The sequence below is a fragment of the Rhipicephalus microplus genome, chromosome 8 (assembly GCF_043290135.1).
Source record: "Rhipicephalus microplus isolate Deutch F79 chromosome 8, USDA_Rmic, whole genome shotgun sequence".
Lineage (NCBI taxonomy): Eukaryota > Metazoa > Arthropoda > Arachnida > Ixodida > Ixodidae > Rhipicephalus > Rhipicephalus microplus.
This window is the reverse complement of record NC_134707.1, coordinates 50,368,741-50,392,288: the sequence shown is the minus strand read 5'-3', so window position 1 is coordinate 50,392,288 and position 23,548 is coordinate 50,368,741. Positions and strand designations below refer to the sequence as shown.

General features: G+C 42.4%; 2 protein-coding genes across 5 annotated transcripts in view; one reads left to right on the top strand and one right to left on the bottom strand.

Annotated features, from left to right (window-relative positions):
- LOC119164456 (protein LTO1 homolog) overlaps positions 1-19,699 on the bottom strand; it is a 31,051-nt gene extending 11,352 nt beyond the window's left edge. Inside the window, exons 1-7 of one of the 3 annotated variants that reach the window (XM_037416646.2) lie at positions 19,614-19,666; positions 18,954-19,150; positions 15,735-15,794; positions 6,568-6,633; positions 2,982-3,087; positions 590-660; positions 217-331 (exon numbers count right to left, since the gene is read on the bottom strand). In XM_037416646.2, coding sequence (XP_037272543.1) covers positions 217-331; positions 590-660; positions 2,982-3,087; positions 6,568-6,633; positions 15,735-15,794; positions 18,954-18,967 — 432 coding nt within the window. In that variant the 5' untranslated portion in view covers positions 18,968-19,150; positions 19,614-19,666. Of the gene's footprint in view, positions 1-216; positions 332-589; positions 661-2,981; positions 3,088-6,567; positions 6,634-15,734; positions 15,795-18,953; positions 19,151-19,613 lie in introns of all 3 variants that reach the window. The other 2 variants (XM_075871775.1, XM_037416647.2) reach the window with 2 other exon arrangements.
- A 180-nt stretch (positions 19,700-19,879) lies between these two features.
- Positions 19,880-23,548, top strand: part of sotv (exostosin glycosyltransferase sotv) — a 30,083-nt gene continuing 26,414 nt past the window's right edge. For both annotated transcript variants that reach the window (XM_075871774.1, XM_037417592.2), the window contains exons 1-3: positions 19,880-19,978; positions 21,330-21,654; positions 22,743-22,940. In XM_075871774.1, coding sequence (XP_075727889.1) covers positions 21,353-21,654; positions 22,743-22,940 — 500 coding nt within the window. In that variant the 5' untranslated portion in view covers positions 19,880-19,978; positions 21,330-21,352. The remainder of the gene's footprint in view (positions 19,979-21,329; positions 21,655-22,742; positions 22,941-23,548) is intronic.

Here is a 23,548-nt window from a genome sequence, read left to right as displayed (position 1 = left end):
TATTGAATGTCTTGCTGCACATGTGTCGCTGAAATGTCACATAAAAACGAACACTTCCCACTGTTTTCGAAGTGCAGTAAAATGACTCGACCAATCATAGCAATACATTTCAACTTTTTAAGCCCCTTGCTGGCCTCTGTTGTAAGGTATGCGAAATTGGGAAAAGAAAAAAAATTACGAGACACATTTAAGGTTTCAATGTGTAGTTTGCTTTACCTGCTTGAACTTCGCTCGGATCTTGTGCAGTTTTTCAAACATGTCTTCGTCTGCGATGTTGACCTGGGGAAAGTTCTTCGTCATTTCGAGAAGCGCTTTCAGGGCCACCATTTTCCTGAAACCAGCAGACACACTTTACACTTATACTTATTTTTCGGAAGTTTGAATAGTTTTAACAGTAAAGTTTTGGTGTGAATAGAATCAAATAGCTAACACTATTATAAAAATATTCAAAATTTTGAGCATTCACACACGTTTAGTGTACTGGAATTTTTTATGAGCAAATTGCATCAATTGTGCTGTCCAAATAACATCCACAAATTTTCCATATCAACTATCTTTTTTCATGTGGTACAAGCAGAATCGCACAAACCTCTGCTTTGCGATTTCTTCACGTTCCAAGACTGTTATCCATGCATGTACGAAACCTTGATAAAATCCGAGCTGAAAGGAGGCACATGAACACAGCAGGTTAACAAAGCAATGCTGCACTACGGTTCATTATCAGCGTCAGCAAATATTGAAAATGAATATACTACTCCAACGTGCTGAAGTGTGCATGGCATTTGTACTGCCTCAGCTTGAAGGTAGGGGATTGAATCCCCCTTTGTATTCTTGAGGAAAATGAATTGTTGCTACACTAGTGCAATGAAATTTCATTGAATTCTTATTGAAATAAAATGTATGCTATTCCAAGATGTCCTTATTATTTACTCATGTTACGGGTATATGCAAACTCCGCATTAACTTTTTAGTTTCTATACAATTTTACGGACAACATAAGAAATTACTGAAAAGCATACAGAGCATTTCAATAAAATAATGAACAGGAGAAAGTCGACTTCATTTTTTTTGCAATATTTGTAGCCCTCTTAAAAACTTCTCTCTTATCCCTGTCAGGCATCATTAAACAATTTTTGCTGCAAACGCATTAGATGGCCTTAAATTTACACGAGGCTCAAGCAAAATACAACAAAAGTAAAGAATTGCCATGGCACCCAACAAAAATACTTATCATAAATGAGTTCCAAGAAAGTACCCTCTTAAAAATGGGCTTCAAATTTTTGAAATCAATACAGCATGCTGCTGATAGCAAACATGTGCACCTGTGAAATGAACGAGTCTAAACAAGCAACTTTTTACTACATAGTCGATGAAAAAGATTTGCAAAGTCTGAGGTAGTTCTGTACTTAATTGTTATATAACTTCCTGTATCAAACAACTAAATTCTGTTCGTAATGAGAACTTGCCATCATCCTTCTTTAGTCACGCCATTTTACTTAGAACTACAAGTGGCCTCAAGTAAGCTATATTCAAGCTATATATATAATACGACATGCTATGCAAATCTGTAGCATATCAACATTCTTTGAAGACAGGTTATACGAACTATGCTTGGTAAATTTTACTTAGGCACTTAACATTACAAAAGAGCACACTCAGATGCAGGCGATGTCATGGCAAAGGGAGAAAAGGAATCCCAGGTTAAATTCAACCAGTAATGGGAGTCATTTATTGTGTAAATAAATCAAAGCACACGAGAATTTTCGCATGCCACTTTTCATGACGACACAGCTACTGTGGCCAGGTACTGGGCCCATGACGTCCTGATCAGTAAAATGATATAATCACTAGGCTACCCATAACAGCTTCCTCACAGATTTGCCTTTCCAGATGGCACATTGCACTCCACTAGACCCGGTGGGCAAGGTATCCACAAACTTCGAAAGCATAACGCCCATTGTCCTGCAGGCTTCATTGATGATGCTTGTACAGCCGCGGCCACGTCTGTGTAGAGCGCGCCAGAAGCCGGTTTTCACTCTGCGGGTGGAAACCCTGAGGGAGTTCCGGGCTCTGAATTGGTGTAACGGGAGCATGCGTGGCCTAGCTGTCAGGCTGAGCATGTCAGAGCCCGATACTGCCTCAAGGTTTCACCCTGCAGAGTGAAAACCGGCTGCTCGCGTGCTCTACACAGACATGGCCGTGACTGTACATTTCTCACTATGTGAATGAAGCCGGCCAGCTTGAGGGCCAGAAGACAATCCTGCTGTCCCAAATTTGTGAAAAAGAAAATTAACAGCCCAGTTAACATGCTACCATAAAAATTTGGTGAATAAGTGCATTAACAAGAAAGTCACAGGAAATAGAATAACTTTCAGCTAGTTTTGCTTTCTCACTCAACCTCACCACTGTTACCCATCACTTAGAGGAGCAGGCGTAGCCCACTGTAGTGACTAAGCCCACATCATCAGCATAACTCGACGCCTGGAATATTGGACTGGGTGCAGATAACAAACAAGCAAGACTTCCTGCACCTGTTGGTCGAAACAGCTGTTCAAAGGTGAGGAAGCATGACACAAGAAACTGACGAAGTAAACAAACACGTAACAGGTGCAACAAACTGCGCCATGAAAACCACGTCCCCAAAAAGATCAAGGTGCAGTTTCATAGTGCACAGGACCAATAAACGATTTCAATGCTACAGAAAGTTGCCCATGGGCAAAGTTACACCACTGCATGGGAGAAGAGGACAGGCCAGTTGCAGGAGAGGGGTGTGGATTGCTTTAGGAAATGCATCTGCATGGAAAATGTATCTGTGATATCTATGCAAAATGTGATTGCCACAGCCCTCTGAATGAACGAGCGAGCTTGTTTAAAAAGATGCGAAAAAAAGTTGGTGCCTATTTACTGGCCTTTTAGCATTCAGCACAACCTATGACAAACTATGACGTATAACACACTGTAAGAAGTTTACAAGCACAAACCTCAGTAGCAATTTGTGCTCCTCGCTGTAATCCGAGTTGGTAGCCATCTCTCCATCCAACTTCCTCTCCAAGGCTGAAACCGCGAGTAAAGCCCATCTGCCGATATCTGCGGTTAAAAGAAGCGTTGTCTCGTGATGAATTTGCCTCAGGCCTGCCATTTTATAACTTCGGCAAAACATGCTAAACATAGCAGTGCGTCCCAGACAGTAGTTGCCAAAGAATTTACAGAAAAATCTTTCGCATGGATGGTAACCAAAGTGGTATGTATAGTTGAGTAAAGAAAGCAAATAAGCGACAATGTAGTCATTGAAAGAAGAGAGGGGGGTTTCAGAAGTTTTTGCTCTGCTAAAGCTAGCTAAATAAAAAATGCTTATAATTCATGGCACCAAGTCTGTGAGACAGCAGAATATGAGAAGTTGGATCAATTTTTCAACACAGAATTCGAGAAAGAAAAATCTGACACTTAATTTATCCTCTTTCAGTGAAACAAAACTTGAGGATTGATGTATACATCAGTCCAAACCTCCTCAAGGCACAGATATTTTCTTCGGAATGCACATATTAGACATGCACAGGTAAAGCACAACACTGATTTCATTCTTAGAATAAAGCTTTGCATTTTAAACGAAAGGAGCCAAACAATGTTAACATCAGTGAATTGGTACACTGTACTTTACATACATGAAAGACAACATTATAATGGGCTTCAATGCATAAACACAGTGCTACTATTAAGGGCAAGAGATTTCCTGTTTGCCTTTTTCAATTAACTTGTTGCCGTGGCTCACAATCATAACTTGTCGCTACGGTAACCTAATACAAAGCTAGAACTTAGCCTACAAAACAGTGTTTCTTATTTACATGAAATTAAAGTTCTCTGTTGCAAAGTGACACTGTGTACAAGATAAATTATGCATATTTCTCCATCACTTTATGCCCGTTAGGGTATTACTTCGTTGATACAACATTCGATGCGTGGGTTTGTAATCACAGTTACTTGATAACATTGACTGCACTGGAAAACTCGGCTCAGCTCAGGAGTTTGAAACACGAAAGGATATGTGGTCACATTAGATTAATGCTATGGTTGTTTTAGTTGTGCCAACAAAGACCGTAACTGTTTTGTAAGTTTCCAGCAGTAGGTGGCAAAGAGCTTGAACTTTGTACTGTCTTCAATTTGATAATGCGCCAAAACTAATGGTGCCAATAAAAAGTTTTTTCACTAGCCTTGGCCTCCGTTTTATACACTACTGCCCGTTATTGCACATATGCAACACCCCATTATTAATTCACAGAATATACCTTCAAGTTTTTTATTGAACACTTGAACTCCCAGTCACTCTAAGAACATGGCCAAGAAATATTTTGAGGTTTAGAAGAGTGTTTTTCATACTGAGAATTAATGGGTCAAAAGCAGGCTTGTGCAAATATTCGAATGCTTCGAATATACAAACGATTATTTTTGAGTTCAAATTCACTTCGATTCGAATTTAAATTATTGAAAATTTCAAAGTATGCGATATAAGCCAATAGGCGTATACTAGTTCGCATGTAATTCCCTGTAAAAGTGCTTTCAATGCAGTGAAAGATGCTAAGCCGTGAAGGCATTTAAACAGATGTATATTTCTCTGCATGTAACCCCTTGTAGAGATAGTTTCACTGCAGTAAAGAAGTGCTAAGCCATGAAAACACCTATCAAAAAAAAATCAGCACTGCCACAAAGCACACTTCAAGGTTAAATGAACATATTACGCTCACATCAATTCATCATTGTTTAAGTTTAAAAGCTTCTTATACAGCCTCATATATTTTAAAACGTAACATATTTTAGAAGTTAACACTTGCATTCTTCCGAAAGTCAAATCCTGCTACTATTCAAGGTTGTTTCCACTTCCTTTGAACCAAAAAGAATGTAATTTAACAGGCCTTGTTTCAATTTAAAAAAAAAAGATATTGTACAGGTTAGTTGGGCTGTGACAAATATGCCAATTTTCTTGATAATATGCTATATATACTATTCGAATTAAATTTGAAATTATTCAACCAAAATCCCTATTTGCTCCGAGCTAGACATTCACACAAACTTAGTTACAAATGTTAAAAATAAAGAGACAACATCCAAGCAGTGTACTGTGTTAACTACTGCGATTGTGTCATTAATGCGCTCTATTTCAATCTCAACTGAACTTTCATGCCTCCGTCTGAGCCATTGCAAGGCTGAGAATGAGAACGGACGAGAAGAGTTGTATAAGAGAATAAAGGAGAGGTCTAAAGGGGTACTGACACGAAATCTTTCGTCTGACTGTTTTGTATTTTTATTGCAATGTGTCGCTGGAGGCCTATCAGTCATAACATGGCACATCACCTGCCAACGCATGCTAGAGATAATTAATTACAGTATGCTTACTACCAACCAGTCTCAGTTTTGCTTTGGCCTGGGAAAGAAATGAGAATTATAAGCTATTGGGTGCAACAAATGCCATATAGCATGCGAAACAGTACACAGAACTGTGATCCACTTCTGTGCTGCCTCCATCGTCTGTTCGTGTTCTTTCGTTGCTGCACGTGCTCCACAAAGTTGTTATCGTCATCGTCGCCTTTATCAATGTCGTATGGTGGGAATGACTTTTTGAGGCCCCCACTCATTTGCCGCGGGCACGGACTTGCGAGCCTGCTAGGACAAGCGCAGCCAAAGGGCTATGGCGACTATGGCACGATCATTCCAGCTGCGTCGGTTCGGAGCTCGGCCGCTGTGGTGACGTCTCAAATGTTGAGGGGGGACCTTCAGATCACCTTGGATTAGACCAATGTTGCGAAGTGCAGTGTATAGTGCTGGATCGTGTACACAAACTTCAAAAATCATATAAGTTATCCTCCAAGCTATAATTGCTATTGAAATTTGTTTGATGATGTACACATGTTCCCAGGAATCGACCCCAGCCATAAAATTTTGTGTCAGTACTCCTTTAAAATGGCTGTCCCTCCTCAGGTGTCATGCCTATTCGCCAGGTATAATGTCACACTTCATATAGAAAATTCCTTCAAGAGTGCAATGCGTCAAACCAAAGCATTCCTTCCACTCCATGATTGAGGCATGTATACGATCAAACTTATCAAACTTCTCACACCACACACAGACACGCACCTTCTTGCACTTAATGCAAAACAAGGGGCTTTAGTTTCACCAATCATCATATACATACTTACCAAGCATTTTTAATGGGCTGGAAAAGGCAACCTCAGACAACTGTCAGCACAAGGCAAATATTCCGGAACAATTCAGTGTTATATGCCAAACTACTAGCTGCTCCATTTTTAGCTGCCTAGAGGCTTCTTGGCAAAACAGCACATCTACAAAAGCACTCTCAGGTTGAGACTACATTATTTGATGGTGTCCTCAACTTGATTTTACTAAACAAATGGTAAGTTTAGTACTTCTAATGCCAAGTTTCTCGCGTCTTTTTCTGCTTCTGCTGTACAAAGAGAGCCTGTATGGAGCTCAAGAATGACAGATAATAAAGAATCTGGAAAACGAAATGGCCGCCGGAAGCAACATGCAACAGACGTCTGAACTTTGCCGGCATACCTCTGATCGCCAGGTGCCGGCCCTTCCTCGGAGTTGCTATGCCTGGGTTTGGGGTAAACCCTAGGCCTAACGCAGCGGCAGTGAAGTTAGCGGTGGCATGAAACAGGGAAGAGAGGAAGGGGCCAGAAGGTCGAGTGAAGGTCACAAGGAAAATGACGAGGAGGTGCACAAGGTTGAGCGAAGCCGTGAGAGGATGGAAAAGAAGGGAGGAAGAGAAGTATGAAAGAGAAAGACAGTGCGTGATGAGACTACTACAGAGCTACGGTGCACGTGAGTACAAAGCAATGAAAACAAAATTAGAAGGTGCGCAGGCCAGCAGCTGCGTGCTCTTTTGACAAATCTGCCATTTGAAGCAAAAACACAGACGTCAATAAAATGAAAGCAATTGTAAGAAGGCGAAATTCACCCAGAATAGATGATAAAATTATCTGTCCTAGTTGGTTTAGCCAGTGTGAAAGAAAAGATAAGCATATCGAAGAATGCTGTGGGACATGGTTGTGCAGTTGATTTAGGCTGTAGCAGCCTCAGACTACAATCATAAAATGAATAAATGCATGAAAATGAAATAATTTGGGTACACAAACAAAAATTGACTTTTTGAATTAGTACTATGTTTATGTTTATAGTAGGAGATGAACTCTTTTAGTAATATTAATAAAATTTGGGCTAACAATTAGTCTTTGAGACTTGGGTTGTACATGCACACAGCAACACAGTCATGTGACATTTAAAATATTGTATTGCATGACTTTACTGGCAGACGATGGTGCGAAGCGCGTCTTATCAAGACCAACTACGGGCAGTCTAGAAGGTCCACGATGACGCCACAAGGCTCGGCCTGACGGTACCGACGTGGACGCGGCCCGCCTCGGTCTGAAAAGACCGGGCTTTGGGACACAAATAAAGTTTTGTGAATGAATGAATGAATTAAAATTCCTTTATGAAGATGTACCAAAAACAATGCTAAGAAAGCTTGAGGAGGAAAAAAAGAAAAACACACCAACAGATGCTAAAAAAGTGGAAAGCGGTGACACAGCATCACATGTTCAGAACTCTGTGGTGCAAAAAGTGGCAGCATTGGACATTAAGAGCGGAAAAAGCATGACTAAGTAGCTGCCCGCTTAAATTCTGAGAGTTGTACCAGAAGTAAAATGCAAGTGAACATAAAGTTATAATTATTGTTTTAAATTAATGCAGAACATTTCAAATCAACGGATGTTCAACTTACTAATTTGTACACTACACTGGAAGCCATGGCCTGCCTCCCAACAGCGCTCCTCAATAGGCTAGGCTAGTCTGTGTGCATGCAATCTAGTCTTTTTAGAAGGCTCAGCATTGACCAATAAGTAAGCAGCCTTTCGTTATTGGAGACATGCTGCCAAGCTTCAATCCCGAGTAGCTGGTGTCAGCTTCAGGTTTGCACAATTACTTATGGAAGTGGTGAAACAAAACATATCAAAGGGAAATAAAGCAACCTATTCCATGCACACAAGTAACACAGCATATATTCCAACAGAGTGTTACGCACGACACTACTCTTGAGCTTGTCTGTTATATATATATATTTTAAAGAGTTTTGTGCAACCCATTCTCGCTCACTTCTTAGCTACTAAGCTAGCCAGTGACACTCAATTGGTGCACTTCACTTCTAGTCCCCCGTCTAGCAATGCATTGTTTCAACAAAATGAAATCAACTGCTGTCTGTTGAAGTCGTCAGGGACGAGCGAGAAGGCAGTATCACTTATTGATATGTGGGGTTTAACATCCCGAAACCGCCATATGATTATGAGAGGCGCCGCAGTGGAGGGCTCCGCAGTGGAAATTTCGACCCCCTGGGGTTCTTTCACGTGCACCCAAACCTGAGCACACGGGCCTACAACACTTGCGCCTCCATCGAAATGCAGCCGCCGCAGCTGGGATTCGATCCCAAGAAGGCAGGACGCTGGGTTACGTGGACACAGGTTTATTCCAAAACCTTCTGGTCTAGGAGCTCTGCCACGCGCACCTTGTGCACACCCTGTCATCATCATCGCCTGGCTTGTCGTAGATAGCAGCATCTACAACATCTCCCAATGCAACGAAGCGAAGTTTGCTGCAGCAGGCGGCTTCACACACGTGCCACATCTGGTATGCCCGTGGGAAGTGTCCTGGCAACGCGAGCCAGTGTCTATAGCAGAACCACTGGTAGTGGGGCTATCTGCATTGTTTTGACTTCGGGAATACGAGACTAGCTGCGTCCAGTTTCTACGCACAGCACCAGTGTTGGTGTTGACCCAATAAGACTGAGGTTCATCGGCTCGGGCTTGTACTGTCCCTTTGCTTATGAGGTCTGTCACCCACACAGCATCTCTATAAAGAAGTTCTGGCAAGTCGCGGACTCTGTGACGTCTGTCGAAGTCTGTCCTTTCACATTTCCTGTATCTTTCCTCAAAATTCCGAAGGCTGCCTTGATCTGGTGATTGGGGTGTCAGCTTGGTGGAACAAAAAGGAAGCCTGGATCCCAGCCGACGACCCATAAACAGTTCGGCAGGGCTATATCCATTCTTCAAAGGAGTCGACCTGTAAGCTCGAAGTGTCAAGTAAAGGTCCTTGGTCTTTGGCATGGATGTCTTGATTTTCATTGCAGCCTCTGCAAGTCTTTACTCTGAGGATAGTGAGGGCTAGATGTAATGTGCTTGAAACCATAGTCTTGGGCAAAGAGTGAAAACTCAATTAACAAAAACTGCGGGCCATTGTCGAGCACCACTTCCTCGGGAATTCCGTGGTGTGCAAAAATTTACTTTCAGTAGTTGATTACGGCTGTGGAAGTCAGCTTCTCAAGTCGAACTAGGTCGGAGTATCTTGAATGATAGTCTGTAGCTATCAACCACCACTGGTTCTTGAAGTGAAACAAATCCATTCCAACGCGTTGCCAACGACTCTCCGGGAATGCAGAGCTTATTATTGGCATTTTCCAGTTGACTCTTATTTCGATGCATTGCTGACATCCCTTCACCAGAGACGAGACGTCAGATCCTATAGTGGGCCACCAGACACAGTCTTTGGCTCAAGCCAATGTCTTTGTTATGCCAAAGTGTCATTCGTGCAAGAGTCCTAGGATTTCTTTTTGGCATAAGTCGGGGACGACAACTCGCACGGCGTGGAGGAGCAAATCATTCTCGACAGTGAGCTGGTGTCGGTGGTCCGAAGAATGATGCGTCGGCGGTGAGGACTGTTTCTTTTGATGGGTCGAAGACTCCAAGGACAGGACGAGATGAGGCACCAACTTCCACCTGTGGATTGCCTGCTCTTGTGGAGCACCCCAAGCAAATTCTTGCTTTTTTGACAACAGGAGTGTGAGTGGCTGAGGAATATCAGAGAGATTGGGAACGATCTCGCAAGGTATGTTGCCCTTTCGAGAACTCTCTGCAGCTCAATCCTGTTTTTGGGACTCTTCATTTTCATTATGGCTTCAACCTTCTTTTCATCGGAACTTATTCCGTCTTCATTGAGCCAGTGTCCTAGAAATGTAAGGTGCTGAACATTAAACACACCCTTGCTGTCGTTGAGTGTCACTCCAGCCTTCGCAAGTGCATGCAGCCCGTTTAGGAGTGTCCCACTGTGCTCTTGGCTGTTGGAACCCCAGATGAGGATGTCGTCCATGAGACAGAGAACTCGACTGATGCCTTGTAAAATGTACGCCATTTGCTCCTGAAAGTGTTCAGGAGCTGAAGCAATGTCAAATAGTAGTAGGTTTAAGTAGAAGTGCCCAAAAGATGAGATGAAGGTGGTGAGTTTCCTTGATTCTTCATAAAGTGGAATTTGCCAAAATTCAGAGTTGGCATCGAGTTTGGAGATCACCTTTGAATAAGTCCGATAGTGTGTTCCACGGAAGGAATAGAATGCCATTCTCTGAGAATGTGGCCGTTAAGCTCTGTAAAGTGCACGCATATTCTCACGTCTCCAGAGGGCTTTGGGAAGACTACCATTGGTGCACACCACTCGGTCAGCTCATCTACAGGTGATATGACACCGAGTTTCTGCACCCTTTGAACTTCCAACTTTGTCTTCTCGTACAATGGAATTAGGATGTGCCTCAGGCAACTGAGTACGAAAGCTTTTGCTCCTGGTTGAAGCTGAATCCTGTGTTCTTTGAGCAGCTTGCAGAGTCCTTGGAACACCACTAGAAATTTTTCTTTCGGGTTCACTTCGTTTATGAAGGTCAGCATCTGTAGGTCTTTAATGGCTTGCTTGCCTAGCAACAGAGAGCAAATTTGATCTTGGACATATATATCTTGAGTAGTCGCGTGGTTGCGACAGATGAGCTAGAGTTGAGCCACTCCTGCTGTTGAAAGAAGCTTTCCATCTGGGCCATGCAGCTAACGAGGAGAAGCTGATAAAAGCGGCCTGTCCTTGAGCGTCAGCAATACGTGCGTCGGGAGGACAGTTTCGTCGGCACCAGTGTCAATTTTGAAGTCAACTGGCTGGCCTTGAACCAAAACTGTTGCTTCCCAGTTTACAGCATCCGTTGTCTTGACTGCTCCAAGAAATCCTTCTTCTAATGTTCCATGCTCAGTTTCGACAAAATCGAGGCGTCGCGACATGCATACGGAGGCACAGTGACCTTTCTTCCGGCATTTTCTGCAGACTTCCGAGCGCGCTGCGCAGAAAGTGCGTGAGTGACGCTCTTGACCACACCAACGGCACCGTTTCTGTTTTTTGTTTTTACCGGAGGGTGAAGATGGCTTGCTTGCCCTGTGTAGATAACTGCCGCTTTTGTCTTGCATTGCAGCACGTCGACTTGTCTGCACACTGTATGCAACTTTGTTCAAAGATGGCATTTCCTGGAGGTTCTCCACTTGTTGCTGACTGACACTTTCGATGTGGCGAACAGAATCTAGAGTCTTTTGTTTCGTGAGCTTTGCGACCAGCTGTAACCTGGCGGATAGCTGCTTGTCTTTTATCCCAACCACGAGGCAGTCGCGCACGAACTCCTCTCGAAGAGCATCGAACTCACAATCTTTCGAAAGTGTGTGAAGCGCATTCACAAAATCTTCGGCTGACCTACCATCTTGTTGCAGTCTGGTGTTGAATCTGGCTCGTTCGAAGATTACGTTGCGTCGCGGAATGAAATACTTGTCGAACTGCTCCACGGCGGCGTCGAATTATTCAGAGTTCTCTTCAAATAAAGCGAAGGTGGCATAGATTTCCTCCGCTTGCTCATTCATAATGTAGAGTAGGGCATCTACTTGATGTTGCTCGGGCTTCATGCACAAGCCTGAAGAGGTTCGGAAACGTTCAAAATGCTGTTTTCACTTTGGCCACTTGTTTGGCGACGAAAAGTTGAAAGCCTCCAGCGGCTGAATAACGAATGATGCCATGACTGGTGCTTTTTGTTAGCGATGACCTTTGTAAAGATGATGACTAGAAGCTGATGTCCCCTGGTGGCACCTCTTTTTCTGACACCATGTTGAATTCGTCAGGGACAAGCGAGAAGGCAGGAGGCTGGATTACGTGGACACAGGTTTATCCCAAAACCTTCTAGCCTAGGATTCCTGCCACACGTCACGCGCACCTCGAGCACACGCTGTCACCAGCTTCGCCTAGCTTGACCTAGACGGCAGCCCCTACAACACTGTCTGTAAATTATTGTCCACAAATCGATAAGTGTTAGCCAATAGGTCAATTGGTGTCAGCAAAGCGGTGTCACTAACTCAGTGTCAGCCAATAAACATCACTGACTCAATCTGTGTCAGAAGATAGGTGCCCTTGCTCCACTGATGTCAGCAGATTTTTCAGTATCAGCCAAATGATGTCATCAACTCCATCAGCATCAACCAGTCACTGTCACCAACATAATTGGTGCCAGCCAATTGACATCACTGACTCTACTGATGGCAGCCTATTGATGTCATAAACTCAGCTGGTGTCAGATGACCAGTATAGTTCGCCAACTTTATTGGTGTCAGCTGGTTGGTGTGATCGAGTTAATAAATGTCAGTCAATCAACATCAACTCCATCGATGTCAACGAATTCACGTCCCCAACCTGAACAGAGTAAAAGGTTAGGAGACCCTTGTCATGTAGGAAGCAGTGGACAATTACTGAACACGAATGGCAAACAAATAGCTGCAGCGTATCACAGTGGCTTTGACCCTGCGTTTCATAGAAGCTTGTCATCAAAAAGACCATGCTGCATTAAAAAAGAAATGAAAGGCTGTTTCTGAGATTGTTGAGTGGGCCTAGACTTAAGGCATATTATAGTACTCTACTTAAATTAGTATACCTGAACCATTTATGTTAATTTGCATGTCCTGCAGGCACCTTGGAAGGATAGTTCTAATACAAATACTTCTCTGGGTACTATTGCACACCTCTGTAGGATGCTTTGAGGCACTTATAAGACAAGAAAGTGCCAGAGAGAGGGTTGCTTACGAAAAACAGATTATGTCCTTTTTTGCATTGACTTTGGTACAACTCTCATTAAAAGCCTAACCCATGACACAAAAAAAAGTAGAGATGTAATGCTTATTGGTAGCATTATTACAGGCCAAAAAGGTCTCACCAGAAGCAAAAAATCAACGCAAAAAACAGGATGAACAATAAGGTGCAGAAAATAAGCATGTCCGAAAATCCTAAAATTCAGGTGGCATAGATGTTTACCACGGAAAACATTTAGACAAGAAGACATGACAAAGGAGGACCATGCATGTAAGGTCAGAGAAAAAAATAGCATGAGCATTCGAAAACAACTGAGGAACTGTGGAAGATTTTCGGCACAGGCCATCACAACTTGCCACTTCACATGCATGGTCAACAGTTTACGTAGACTACAGCGATATCTAACTTAATCAAGATTTGTTTGAGAATTCACCGAGAAGCGAGTTTTTTGTTTTCCTCTCTTTTAGACTGAGAATACTCAGTCTATCAGTTTAGTGATAGCATGTTCATTTTTCATGAGTCTATCCAAAACAACAGATTAGCCTTGCTCTGATATTATGGTGTGAACTCACGTCGCACTTTTAGCTGCCTGCTCGTACAAAAGACAACGTCGATGTTGCATGCTGAATCACAAACTGCGGAAGCCCTGGGGGGCACGTCACCCAAGGCGTCGCATTTTACTGCGCACGATATATCAGTGCTGCTTGAGCTTTTGTGGATTAAGTCATTCCACTCTCACTCACGGTGACAAATGTGCACAAATAGAACGTGCCCGTTAGTCTGCTTTTTGACATCTGCATACTGTTCCGACACAGCATTATGTGCAGTGTCGCCTTGCCATTTTTCATCTCCAAATTACTGAAAAGTTTTGTCTGCTTACTACCCACAAAGAGTGAAACACCTTCGTATAAAACAGCCCTGCATGAGATGACGCATTAGTATATTACTTTGTTTTCTTTTTAGTATATTTTTAAACAACGCCGACCAGAACACCAAGCAACATTCAGGCTGGAATCTGCTAGTTAACATTTATATATCACAAAATAAACACTAATACGGCAAATAGGCAGCAGCCGTTGCCTGGGATAGACATGCAAAGAAATATAAATGGGGCTTACAAAGGGTAATGCAAAAACAGTGCAAGCAGAAAAAAAGACACATGATCATGCCCCTGTGGCATTCCAATGAAAGGAGTACTGACATTGCAAAGGTCGGCTCGCCATTGCTTCCCCTTTTTAAAAGGTCAGAACCCCCTCAACACTTGAAGTGAATGGAAGCAAGTGAATAAGGCAAACATCAATATAACAAATTCTCACCGCTACAACAATGCAAGTGCTACTTCATCTCATAAAAATTTGACTGCGATGTACTATTCCAGTTTTATTTTTAATTTTAGCTCTCATAAAGCAGGTTTTCTAAGTTAACCATGAGTTCTAAGCTAACCATAAGCTAACCATAAGCACTGGCAAGCTTTGTTCTTGCATTCTCTCCAGATGTCACGCAGGAGTGCAACCAACCACCAAACTGACAGAGCAGAGTACTGGTAAATTTTTTTTCTAATGAGCAATGCCACTGCAATTCGGTCTTCTTTCTTGCAACACATGAGAAAACTTATTTCTTGCTCGACATTGCAATATCACAGTAATATAGATAATTCAAGGTAATGCATTTCAGGCTAAAACTTGAACCCAATTTTCGCACAGGATATTTTTGCTACATTCATACTTGGTAAGAGCCATTCTTTTCAGCTGGATAAGTGAGTAGCCCAGTATTTATTGTTAACTGTTGCGTTAACAAGCCAAAATTGTGTTGTGACACACTAGATACTAGGACACGACAGACTAGCTTTTACTGTATTATTTTCCTTCATGTGCATCGAAATCTACCCTGGTTCAATTCTTCTAAAGCAAGCTGGGGTGTACTAAGCGTGAACTGTAAGCGAGTAGTTTGCTGGGCAAGTTCTTTTCTGTCCGTGTTTCATCTGCACTGGCCGTCACGAAGCATAATCTAGCAGTGCTAAAATTTGAAAATGAAAGACTGCTTGAAAATGAAGACTGTCTGCACTACTTTTTCATCTTGCCCCCATAAAATTCAGCCACGGTCACCTGGAATTATATGATTGCCTTCGCACTTAACATATTCTATGTCTCGATGTGGCACGATCACTAAAAGAAGGCATGCGTACAGCTAAAGTACAAACAGCTTTTTGAAATCAATCTTCGCACAATCCATAGAACTTGTTACTGGAAGAATACAATCCTGAACCCGATAATCACAATTTTTATTCCCAACTTGTTCATGGCACTGCATTACTGTCCTAGTTTTGCTTCAACCTTCTGTCTCTTTTGAGGATGTTAAAACTATTACCTTTATCACCCTGTTTACCTTGATGGTAACTTTGTTTTATGTATTTTATTGCTAACAGCTGTGAAAGAATGTAACATGTGGTGTACGAACTGTCTACCCTTTATTACACAGTGAATGCAATGAAGGGATTCTGTAAATAATAAATAAACGAAATTCAGACAGCCCCTATTTCACCATAGTGGGTCCAGAATTTTTAACATTGAAGAAACATTCGTCAGTACTCCTTCACAAAAAAATGACCAGTTGTGCAATTGATTAGGCATGCATGCATAGAGCACAACGAAGGTCTAGCGAGTAGCTCGACTAAAGTCTACAAGTGCAACAGGAATGGAAAGAATGATAATGAAGAAAGATTTGGGCAGCAGACGCATGGTGGTTACCTTGCGTCGACGGGAGGCCCTTCTTCCGAATAGCTCTGTTTCGGTTTAGGGTGTCGACCCCTGAGCCAATCGAACGCAACAACCGAAACACGTCAGACCCAATTCACTGGACCATAATAAGAGGCGAGCTTCAGTTCGTTTTGGCAAGATGAAAAAATGCAGAAGTGACTGGTAAACCAGGCAAGACCCTGCACTGAGACAGTGTTTTGTCTGGCTCGTCCACCTTGTCATTGATTCGGTTTTGCCATAACAAGCGTAAATCAACTAGCACAGTTCGCAACCCTTTGTGAGTTTTGGTTACTTCATTGATTTACATTTTTTAACTTGGTTGAAAAAGAGTCTGTGCTGCATTCTTTGACGAATGCCCTCTAAGAGTTACTGACCACACATACGCCGCACTAAAAAGTTAGACACCAAAACTACAAAGCAGCTCTATGGGAGACTGAAAGGCCATGATGCTAAGGTTTATTCATTAAAGAAAAATAGAATGAATTAAATGATTTTTCATCATATTATTACTTCTCTACACTACCATGTTACTGGACACAAAAGGAAACTCTGCCTGCCTGAGCCTTAACAGAACGCGGACTTTTACAGGATGTAAACTGCTCGCCAATGGGCCTTATGTTTGCGGCCCTATATCGCAAATCCACCTTAGTGGTTATTCGTGATATCCGCTTTGCAGAGACTCCAGTCGCCAAGTCTAAATAAGCCGTAGCATGATCGCCTACGGGGATCCCCTTGTTTCGGCTGGATTACCGCACCTGTAAATGTGCGAGGCCTAAAGCCTCTGACAGGACAGATAGATGGTGCCATGTAGTGGGGCCGAGATGAACCAGGCAAGATAAAATCTGTTATTGCAGTAACATCGTGCATTCTACTGCTGGAATACAGGTTCCCATTCTAATCATTTTCCTCCTCAAAAACACTAGGAAAAAACTAACGTGTCTGTGTCAAAGATTGCACGAAGAGTCCCAAGATGTCAACACTATCATCTGGTAACTCAAAATTTTGACACCCCTCTGCGTATATACCATGATACTGTACATGCTGAAAACCTCTCAAGATATTGCTATAGCAGTGATTCAATCCTATCTAAACTAAGTATAGTTTAAATGCAGTTCTCATCACCATGTGGTGATTTGGCAAACATAAAGGCATGCGTTTACATACCTACGTAAACATTATAGTACGGGAAACAAAAGCTTTGCTATAATATTTGTTCCAGTAACATGGTAAATGCAACTCAGTATTACAGTAACACGTCAGCATTAGAGAGTATACACACAAGATAGACGCCCCATTACTTAAGAGCTTTGGAATTGCACACACCTGAAATGTCACAAGGCTTTGCGAACAATAAACAGAACACAAAGGTGTTGAAGTTTCATACCAGCTCACACAAGAAACATATGCAAGTAAGATTAAGACGAGTGCTAACTTCAAATGAAAGTTCATTCTTGGAATCAAGACCTATATATCACTCAGCAAACACCAAAAGTACACTGTCACCCAAGAACAGCTCATGCCACTCCCACAACAATAATGAATACTCAAAAGGTGCACCACCTTAATTTGTCCCAGCCACGAAAACCATGCAAACATATAGCAATGCAGTTCAAAACGCTACAGCTTGTGACTACGAAATGCATGCTCAAACTCAAGCCTTTTTCACAAGGAAAGCAAAGATGTCGAGTGGGCTGCAAGTGAAGCTAACAAGCAGGGTTAAAGGCTCAAGAAAGGCTGACTGACACACAAGACCGTCTTTTTGAATAAAAAACAAAAAACCTTCCATGACCTCTGTGAACACCTTGCTACAATTCTAGTGCAACAATGTTGTGTCACAAAATGTCCCTAGAGGTCGTGGAAGCTTTCTCTATTTAAAAGAACAGTCTCAAATGTGTCGGCCAGCCTCCCTTGAGCTTTCAACCCAAAGATCTAGCTTTCCTGGCAGCTAAATGGCCTCTTCGCTTTCTTCGTGACAAAGACAAATCTGAGCATGCATTATGTAATCGCAAGTTTTCAGTATATGGTGTGCTTAATTTAACTGCCCGCTGTATAGTTTACATGGTTTTTGTTTTAGAGGGCGATTAGGATAGTGTACCTTTTTGTGATTCATTATTGTTGTGGGAGCGGGCTGAAGAGTTCTGGGGTGACAATGTGATTTTGGGATCTTTGCTGAGTGATATATAGGCATGGATTTCTAGAATAAACATTAGTTTGACGTTAGCGCTCGTCTTGTGTCTCTGTTTCTTGCTTGCGTCTGTTATTCGCACTACCTGATCTAATATGCAATCATGCAAACTCACCCACATTTCAGTTTTCTTATTATTGAAGTGTGGAGCATGACACTGTCAGAGATTAAAACTGTTCAGAATTACGGGCTGGCATAAAGTCGTTCTTGGTGTATACAGAATGCCCGCAAGTCAATCATAATGCGGTACTGTTTAATCTTGCTGCATTGAAATTGAACTGCTTTTTACGGCTGATCAGCACAATTTTTGTTCAATGCTATACAGTTTTAGAATAGTGTGCACAAAGCTTGCGGGCGTAGCGTCAACCTTTGTCGCTCGATGGGAGCTCGCAAGAGGTAAGAGTACAACGCATGCGCAATGCAAATGCAAAGCTTCATGTTGCGTTGTTCTAAAACTATCAACTATCAATTGCATTTGCACAGGGAAACACTTTTGAGAGATCCCAAGCCTAAAAATTTTTTTACTACATAATTTTCTTTGTTTGAATGAACACTCGATTTCACAGCCCGAATGAATGACATTTGTCTAACTTTGCTGGAGCCGTATTTCGCAGAAAGCAACAAATGCTGAACTCATCTGTAAAGCATACTAGCTATGTTAAAATTTCCGGAAGAGGTGTTCAATAGAAATATCTATTGAAGGAACTGATAATAAGTATGGCAGAGTTGAATTAAGTTAATTTTTTAATAAAGTTATCGCATCGTTTTTGGGTTTGCATTTGTTGCAATGACAAATGATTATGCAACTACGACAGAGAGATAAGAACAAGATATAAAAAAATTAAGACAAAGAAGTTTGATTAGCTGGGCATGGTAGAAAAAGTTCTAAGCATGCAATGAAATAGATACTAAATCAGGAAATCAAAACGTTAAACGTCATACGTCAACTGAACTATATCCGCGCAGTGAACTGACTTAATTGATGACCGGTATGAAACACGTCATTTGACGCCAAAGACACCCACCTTTGAAATTCCATCTCGAGAAGTCTAGGAGACCAGACTTTCCAAGCCAATTTGAGTCAAAGACAACGTGCCAGAGGCAAACCGTAGTAACGAGTTTCGGTTGCAATCCCCTAAAACTCTTTAGCGTTGAGCACACATTCAGATTCACTCTCAACTTCACATCACACGCAGCAAGTCGCTAGGAGTGGAAGGAACGCCTGGTGACAAAAAACAAGCAACGCAACACCAAGAGAAACAACGCTGAATCGAAATGCGAGTCCTGCGGTCCATTTCGCGATTAATCCTGCTTCAACCCGATCATCCAAAACTGAGCTTCTGTTGACACAATCGATTCCCGAAACGGAACACAAGACCTACAAACACTGTTTTCTACCTAAACTAAGACACGTTCAACGCGAAACAAACCCCGCTTTCTTCCGAATAAAAAGTCACAGGGACGTAAATATTTAGACGCATTTTTTTCTGTACATTGCCCACTTTCGCGCAGTCAAACAGCGGTTATCTTGAGGCGTAAAGAAACTGTTTAGTTGGGAGATGCTTTCCAAACACTTAGGCTGACAATAAAAGCTAGTTACTGATTGGAAATCAGTGAGCGTGTTCTGCTGAACACCAACACTACAACAGAACAAATTTTGCGCATGAAAAAATTAAGGGACGCACTTTTCTTCGGCCAGCACTATGTCATCCAGCGCATCGTTGAAATCCATCGCCATATTTTTAGTTTCGGGATGAGAGAGGCGGATGTCGGCCATAGTCCGCAATAAAACAGCAGTTGCGAACGCTGACACTTTTTGAATATACTTTAAATCAAACAAATATTTCAAAAATAAATATTACATGTTATTTTAAATTGTCAAATACAAATCAATGAACTTCAAATGATCACATTAAAATCTAAGTTGATTACGAAACTGGCACTAATGTATGAAGTTCATATCAGCAATACATCGGCCATATGAAGTGAGGATCGCGGCGGTCATGTCAATTCGTGGCCGCTGAAATCTAAAGCGTTCGACTCGATGACGGTGAGTTTACGCTGATATCGCTGTGCACGCCTCGAATAGGCGAGCGTGAGCTAATCGTTAAACACCTAGAAGCACCGCACTAGCGTTAACGAAATCTGAGCGATGTCGGGGGGCACGCCTGTCACGATCGAGCTGCGCACAAAACCGAAACTTCAGTTTTACCTTCAAGTGCTGTAGAGTTTCAGCGCTTCATTTGCTACCCAGATCGCGCCTTTGCTGAAAGTTGTATTGAAGGAATACTTAGAGGAAACTTGAAATGTGATCCGCAGAACGCGGAGTGTGTATTTGAGCCGATCAAACGCGCGAGCGCTCAACGCCTCAAGCGTCACGCCGTAAGATGTCACTTTTGATGGATGAAGACTCGCTCTTGTCTCACAGTTGGCGTCCTTACGAAACCGTGTCGAATCATGTAACTGTGTTTTTCGGAGCGGTGGGTCGTTCACTTTGGCGCTGCCGTCGGAAATGCGACGGCAGGCTGCGATGCAAGGATGGACGCTTGCAGTGCAGACCTTGGACTTCGGTTCAGCAGCTTGCAAGGATAGGAGACTGGGTAAATCGTAGTGAAAGTGTTAAAAGGTGATTACAATTTCAAGAGTGCTTGAGCCGATCGCAATCGGTCTCTGCGGCAGTCGCTGCTACGCGGTCATTTAATCCTAGCGCTTTGCCTTTCGATCCTGATCGACTCGATCGCTGCGGTAGTTTCAATCTAAACTTTCCGTCGCGATAGAGCTACGCAGCTGCCGTTGGCAGAATCTGGACAAATGGACTAGGCGAAATAAAATAGATATGAATATTAAAATAAACACCGTAGATTTATAATTATATAGTTATAATAAACAACGTGGAATTTTAATATTTCGCATTATGATTGCTCGATGACCTCTGGCGGAAATTTCGAAGTGCATGCCTTGCAGTTTCTCGGGCACTTGCGAAATTTATTGGTTTGGTCACTGTCCGTGCTGACAGGGACCGATCTTGCGACTTTCAAGCAAAGTGTTCGATGGTATACCCACTGTAGCGCAGTTGGAAGAGCATCGGACGCGTTATTCAAAGGCAGCAGGTTCAGCGCCTGCCACCGGCAAGTTATCTTTTCGTCCACCTTTCTCTCTACTCATTTACATCACAGTTACGACAAATAACATCCCCCGTTCTCGGCTTTCTTGCCCGTCAGTTCTCATTAATGTTGCACCCAACGAAAAAAGGAGAGTCTTCAAAATTTTCCCTCTGTCATTCATTCAGAGTGCACTGTGGTCACGCTTAGCTCCACCATTAAACAAACCACTAAACCACCATTAAACCATTAAAAACAACACTTCATCATTAAATTTCACCCAGCACACTTTCTTTCCAGGGTCTTGCAGCTGGCGCGAAGTCATGATGAAGAACCCTAGCCCATCCAAGAAGACCTGCTCTGCGAGTTCAGCGGTCGGTTACGTCCTGACGGCCACCGCGCTCGTCGGGTGCGCCTTGGTGCTGCTCGCACCTTTCGAGAGGCGGAAACTGGAGACCGAGTTTGTTCCACGGTTTCTGGAGTCGTCGCCCAATGTTGTCGTCCCATCGAGCAGCCCATTGGCGGAGCCAAGGATCGAATCGTGTTCCTACTACACGTGCTTCGACGTCTACAGGTGTGGACACAGGCACGACCAGGTCACGGTGTACGTCTATCCAATATTCAAGTGAGTACTAAATAAAGCACAAGAGATTTCATGCGCAAGCAAAAAACCAGTGTGCCTCTCGAGTTCTTTTCTTGTGCTCATAAACGATTTCATTTGCGCATGCAGGTATATTTTAATGCCTGTATCCGACGCAGCAAACCTTCAATTGAGAGTCAGCACTGTTTGTGTGTGCTTTGTCTTGTTTGTTTTTTGGGGGGGGGGGGGTTCTGCGCTGTGTAATTCAGTTCGTTATAAGTTGATGAGGTAGCTGGGATAATGTAGATAGTATGATGCGAGTGGGATTACAGGATGAAGATTATCTAGGTGGGATTGAGCGTGTGTCTCATCGCTACCCTCATTCACATGTAGCAGCTGAAAATAAAGATGTCTATATACTGTAAATGGCTGAAAAGGTATAATCTCCTTACAAATACAAAAAAAATCACAGGCGAGTGCTCAGTGTCTGCAGCATTAAATATATTTTCAATGAAGCTATGACGAGATGCCTAACGCGAATGTTAACCTGGGAAAAACTTACTGGTTATTATGACAAGACTTGGAAGCATCACCGTATGAAGTGCAAGTTTTCGTGAAAAAGTACTTGGTGAAATCGCTGCTTCAAAAGTACAGAACTAGCTGTAAAAAAGGGTCAGCAAGGTTGTTTATGAGTTGTTGCTCAATAGGGTTAGAAACGGGGAAGAAGCCGTAGTAGAAATTTGCACTACCAGGTTGATTTCTATGATACGACGCTTGTATGTAATGCAATTCCATAAGTATTTTGTTGCTTACAAAGCTGATAACTAAATTTCCCAGCAAATTTGTCAATTTTCTTATTTATCTTTCTTCTCTCCACAGCACCGTTCACGTAAGCATAAACATTGAAACATTGCTTGCCCGTTTTTCCTTCCTATTTCAAGAATAAAGAAACTTAGGGTGGTCTTAATAACACTTCTTTTTCATGTAAATGGGGTGTTCTTTAAAGACACTCTTCAAAATAATAAGGCTTTATAAATAAAAGGTTGTTCCTTATAATTTTGATATGTTGATATGTTTCACTGTAAAATGACACCTAGATTGATGCTGTGGTTACCGTCTTTTAATTTTTGCAGCTATGTTGATGAACATGGAAAGGAACTCGGTCATCAGGCCTCCAGAGAGTTCATGGAACTCTTGGAAGCCATCCAGCAGTCTAGGTTCTACACCTCCAATCCTTCAAAGGCCTGCCTATTCATTTCATCACTGGACACTCTGAATCAAGAGGGTCTGAACCTGAACGCCATATCACAGATACTCAACTCTCTACCATAGTAAAGTTCTTATTTGTTTCTTCTCTTGTTAGTTCCAGCACTGTGTGCTGCCTTCTTTTTCATGTTTTGTGGCTTTGCTGGCATTTATTCAAGTGTTTTGTTTCTCTGACTCAAGATTTGATGATTGTGTGCTTTTAAAAGTGAGACCGATTCATTGGTAACAGCCGCCACGTTATGGGACTCGATATTGAAACTATACTGGGTCATGCTTGTCCAGCTTGTCTATTTTTTTCTCGCTACCGTGATCTTATAAAGATGAACAAAAAGATCAAACGCACTATTATAAGTTGAATGTTCCCTTATTTTCTCATGTGTAACATGCGCACCCATTTCGGTGCTCAAAATGACTTCACGGTGATGCTGCGCGGCAACGCTACTAAAACACTGGTAGCAAGAGGAGCAAGTGACAACGAGAGTGCGACACTAGTGATTGCAACCGCGTTAAAATTAAGTTTTTGCAGCCTTTTAGCGTAACAGCGGAGTCATGTGCATAAAAGTGTAAAATTTAGATGCATGCTTCAAATGTGCGGGTAACATTATGGAATCTTCGCATTTTTATGTGTTGTTGATGGGGATGCAGTTTACAGGCAGAGGCAGGTTATGTGTGA